General features: G+C 49.2%; 1 protein-coding gene across 4 annotated transcripts; it reads left to right on the top strand.

Moving 5' to 3' along the window:
* Positions 1–236: 236 nt before the first annotated feature.
* LOC136450826 (tubby-like F-box protein 3) lies at positions 237–3,705 on the top strand. Of its 4 annotated transcripts, none has more exons than XM_066451457.1 (6): positions 237–493; positions 1,263–1,328; positions 1,428–1,846; positions 1,975–2,068; positions 2,383–2,515; positions 2,605–3,705. In XM_066451457.1, the coding sequence occupies exons 3-6, from the start codon at positions 1,481–1,483 to the stop codon at positions 3,452–3,454; spliced, it is 1,443 nt and encodes a 480-aa protein (XP_066307554.1). In that variant the 5' UTR covers positions 237–493; positions 1,263–1,328; positions 1,428–1,480; the 3' UTR covers positions 3,455–3,705. The 4 variants fall into 4 exon arrangements, with proteins under 4 accessions (XP_066307554.1, XP_066307555.1, XP_066307552.1 ...); XM_066451458.1 differs by having other exon boundaries at positions 237–521; XM_066451455.1 differs by having other exon boundaries at positions 1,263–1,846.
* Positions 3,706–4,576: the final 871 nt, after the last annotated feature.

Here is a 4,576-nt window from a genome sequence, read left to right as displayed (position 1 = left end):
GGCGGCAAAGCACAAAGGCACTGAAAAAAATATTAAGGAAAAACAAACAAATGGGGGCAGTGCAAGCCCCGCTTTTCATGGCGTGAGCGCCGGGGCAAGGCAAGTAGCCGCTGCCCGGTGCTGCCACCTGCTGGCCGCCTGGCCCCCGGCCCATCCAAACGCCGTTACGAGGCCGCCCACCGCGACGGAACGGAAAGGTGCGATCAACCCACCCCGCCCCCGCCCCACCACCGCCGGGGGCCGGGTGGATAAACAAACCCAGCGCCCCCCGGTTCCCTGTCCGCCTCATTCCTTCGATCTCTTCCTCCTCCTCCCCTGCCTCTCTCCCCTCTCCTCGCCTCGCCGCTCTCCCCTTCAGCTGCGCGCGTGCCTGCGCGCGCCGCGGTGGCCAGGAAGGACAGACCGACGGGCGCGCCGAGCTCGTGGCGGGTGCACTGATCTGAGGCCTGTGTGTCCCCGCTAGCGGGGCGAGGCGGCGTCGGCTTTCAGGAATGTGAGTTCCCGTTACACAAGGGGTGGTGGTGAGTGGTTTTTGGTTTAGTTTCGATCTTCTTAGGTTTTGGAGTGTTTGTTTGGTCCGTCAGTGTGTGTGGCGAGTGGAGCTGTGGTGATGGCGGGGGCGTTCCTTGCCAGATCGGTAGGTCGCATGCTCTGATTCGCTGGACACAGTGTTCTCCAGGGCAGATTTCTGGGAGGAATCTGGACTTCTAGGCCTTTTATTTATTTCTGGAGTCTTGCTTCTCTTAGCTTCGCTGGTTCCATTGCGCCGTTGACGAGCGAAACCTTTCGATTTCTACACTTTTACCGTGCGTATTTAGCGTTCAAATAATGGATCCTTGTAGTAGAGTCGTAGCTTGTACGCTTGTACCGTTGGTTCTGTACACGCCGGCAATTCCTCGACGAAATGGTATGTCAATCAGCCACTGTGTTTAATATGGTTCTGCTGCTACGTCCAGAAGCTCCCATGCGAATTGGGCACTCACATGTGCCCATGTTTGTTTAGCTTAAAAAATCCTAGATTTCTTCGGTTCAAAGTGATGCTCCGGACCTAACATAGGTTATGGAGTCAAGTCAAAGGTCTCTGCTTGCATCCCGACCAATGATGGATTTGGAATCTGATTTAGTTTCTTGTTTGGCTATGCCCGGTAGTTATGATGTCTATGTTTAATCAACTAAAAGTTGTGATGATGTGACCATATGCCAGTCAATTCCATCCATGTTAAACATTCTCTCATTAATTCTTTTTTTTTCTTTTTTTGCAGGGGCAGCTTGTAGCCGCTGTTTCTTTTGCATATGCACTTTCTATTGCTGTTGTTATTTCAAAGGAGGCACTTCAAGCTACCTGTTCCTTGTTCATCTTCTATCAAGTCAAATTCCTGAAAACCTAGTGTAGTAGTTTGTAACCTTTATTTGTTTTCCATTGTCAGGCCATAGTCTCCTGGATTTTGTATGCCTTGTTATCTGGAATTGGTGACCGTAGATGTCATTTCGTAGCATAGTCCGTGATGTTAGGGATGGCTTCGGCAGCTTGTCGAGGAGAAGCTTCGAGGTGACCCTCGCAAGCATTTATGGCCTTACTGGGCATCACAAAGGGAAGACCCAGAGCTCATCACATGTCGTCGACGACTCACCTTCCATAATTCGTGAAAGTCGCTGGGCGAATCTACCTCCTGAACTCATCCGTGATATCATACGGAGACTGGAGGCTGATGAGAGCACCTGGCCAGCACGGAAGCACGTCGTTTGCTTCGCAACTGTTTGTAGGACATGGAGGGAGATGTGTAAAGAGATTGTGTTGAGCCCGGAGTTTTGTGGGAAGCTCACCTTCCCTGTGTCTCTAAAACAGGTAAGGGGGAGAAGAATCAACCTCCTTCGGTTAGCAATCTTTGAACCGAATGCTGCTGTGAATTAGCTCCAAGGCTTGAGCAGCAGATATCTTTCTTGTCCTTGATACATTGCTTGTTTCTTTGACAGCCTGGCCCTCGAGATGGAAATACAATGATTCAGTGTTTTATAAAGAGGAATAGGTCAAAATCCACCTACCATCTCTACCTGTGCCTTAGCAATGGTACGTCACATGCTTTGCATGCTTTCAAGATTCAATAGCAATGCTCATAAGTTTTATCCTGTTTTATGGAGCATATGGGATTATTATGAGCCAGATATTTTTTTATTGTTTAAGTGTTTGATTTCATGATTATATCCTCATATCTTGTAAACCTCTTAGGTTCTGAAATTGTGTGGTGTTTCAATATCACCTTCATGAGAATATTTGTTTTTTTAACCTAATCACGAGAATATTTGTAGTTAAATCATCAATGGATTGTTTATCTTATTTTACTTTATCGAATTTGTCGACTCATTTTTCTCTTCTGTGCACAGTTGTTACTTCAGAAAGTGGGAAATTCCTCTTAGCAGCTAAAAGACACCGCAAAACCACATGCACCGAGTACAATATATCAATGGATTCTGGCAACATCTCAAGATCAAGCAGGACCTACATTGGAAAAATAAGGTAAACATTATGTCTTTTAAAGATACACTCTAGTTTTTTTTTAGTCTGTTTGACAGTTTAACAGCAAGCATAGCATTGCTAATTTTCAGGTCGAACTTCCTTGGCACAAGGTTTTTAATTTATGATACACAACCCCCCTATAATGGAGCTGTAGTTCCTCCTGCCGGAAGGACCAGCTGGAGGTTCAACTCCACAAAAGTCTCTCCAAAGTTGCCTTCTGTTAGTTACAACATCGCACAGGTGTCATATGAGCTCAATGTTCTTGGCACAAGAGGTCCTAGGCGGATGCGTTGCATCTTGCACTCCATACCCGCCTCATCAGTGGAGCCAGGTGGCATAGTGCCTGGACAGCCAGAGCAGATTGTACCTCGAGCTCTGGAGGATTCATTCCGCAGCACGGCTTCCTTCTCGCAGTCGTTCCGTAGCACCACCTCATTGTCCAAGTCCATCATGGACTCATCCATGGATTTCAACAGCGCTCGCTTCTCTGACATTGCTGGCAGCAGTGCTCGCTTCACGGGCATTCCTGGTAGCAGTGCGCGCTTCACGGGCATTCCTGGCAGCAGTGCTCGCTTCTCTGACATTGCTGGCGGCAGATTGGACAACGAAGAGGAGAGTGAAACCAAGGAGAGGCCATTGGTGCTTCGTAATAAGCCGCCTAGGTGGCATGAACAGCTGCAGTGCTGGTGCCTCAACTTCCGTGGCCGTGTGACAATTGCCTCGGTGAAGAACTTCCAGCTGATTGCCACGACAACCCCACCACCTGCAGGTGCTCCAACCCCCTCGCAGCCTGCTCCATCAGATCCAGACAAGGCGATTCTTCAGTTTGGAAAAGTGGCAAGGGATATGTTCACAATGGACTATCGCTACCCTCTCTCGGCTTTCCAGGCATTCGCCATTTGTCTGAGCAGCTTTGATACAAAATTGGCCTGTGAATAAATGGAGAACAAAGGTAAAAGACAACAGGTTGCCGGCATTAGGCCTTTAATGTACCTCTTTCCATTTGACTCTCGTGTTATCTTGGTTGTAATTGTGCTTGCTGTAGCCATGAAGTGGTCATATATGGTGGACGCATGTGTTGTTGGCCCCTCTCTTAAAGTGATTACAAGTTGCATTTGGACCAAATGTTACCCCATCTGTAATATACTTGCAGTGGCATTGCCGCGTGATAAAGTTCCCATTGGTGATTAGACTTGTATGATTTCAGAAAAGGGCAGCAAATAAAGCTTGGTACGGTGTGCATTATTTGCTCGTCTCTGGATTGGTTACTGTTTAAAGTTCACTGCATCTCGTCTTTCATCCTTCTGTGTGCCTTGAGAAGTGAGCGAGAGGGCTTTACGGCTTTGTCTAACCTCAAAAGGGATCACCAAGTGCCAAACCCCATCCATCCTTCCTTTTATCAGTGGTTATGAGCACGTCTATGCATAATCATCATTGCTTGCATTACCTACAAGCGTATGCGTATCCCTCACAGCGTTGCGCATTAGATTCAGACGGGGGAGCAGTAGCTGTGTGTGACACGGGAGCACGAGCATCATCTCACATGAACCTGCCTGCCAGCCTTTTCGGCCCGAATAAAGCCGGGCTCTTTCGGTGTGGCCGTGTCTTTTTTTTGGAGTTGTTTCGGGGGGAAGACGCTGCGTCACGCTGGAACAGCTGAGCTGGCTGAAGCATGGCGAGAAAAAAGAAGAGACCGAAAGCGAAAGTTCACCTGGACCCATGAGCGCGACACGGCGAGCGGAATATTTGCTCCGACCTGGAACGCACCACAGAAACGCGAGATCCGCGTTGCGCAGCGCGCGCGCACAAACATATTCATTTCGCCACCTTTCTTCAGAGAAATAATTGTGTATCGCTGCCTAGTCTACGAGCAGCGAGCTAGCTATAGCTCTCGGCCTCTCGCTCGTAGTGCGGGGTGCTCCACGCCTCCACCACGGATGAGAGGGACGGCGTCAGCCATGGCGTCGTCTCGCGCCGCACGAGCCACCACCATCGTCTACGTACATCGCAACGACGGCGGCGTGCGTGCGCGCGCGTCGCGAGCTGATGTCCCGTTCCACT

Source organism: Miscanthus floridulus, chromosome 5 (genome assembly GCF_019320115.1).
Source record: "Miscanthus floridulus cultivar M001 chromosome 5, ASM1932011v1, whole genome shotgun sequence".
NCBI classification, from domain to species: domain Eukaryota; kingdom Viridiplantae; phylum Streptophyta; class Magnoliopsida; order Poales; family Poaceae; genus Miscanthus; species Miscanthus floridulus.
This window is presented reverse-complemented; position numbering and strand designations above follow the sequence as displayed.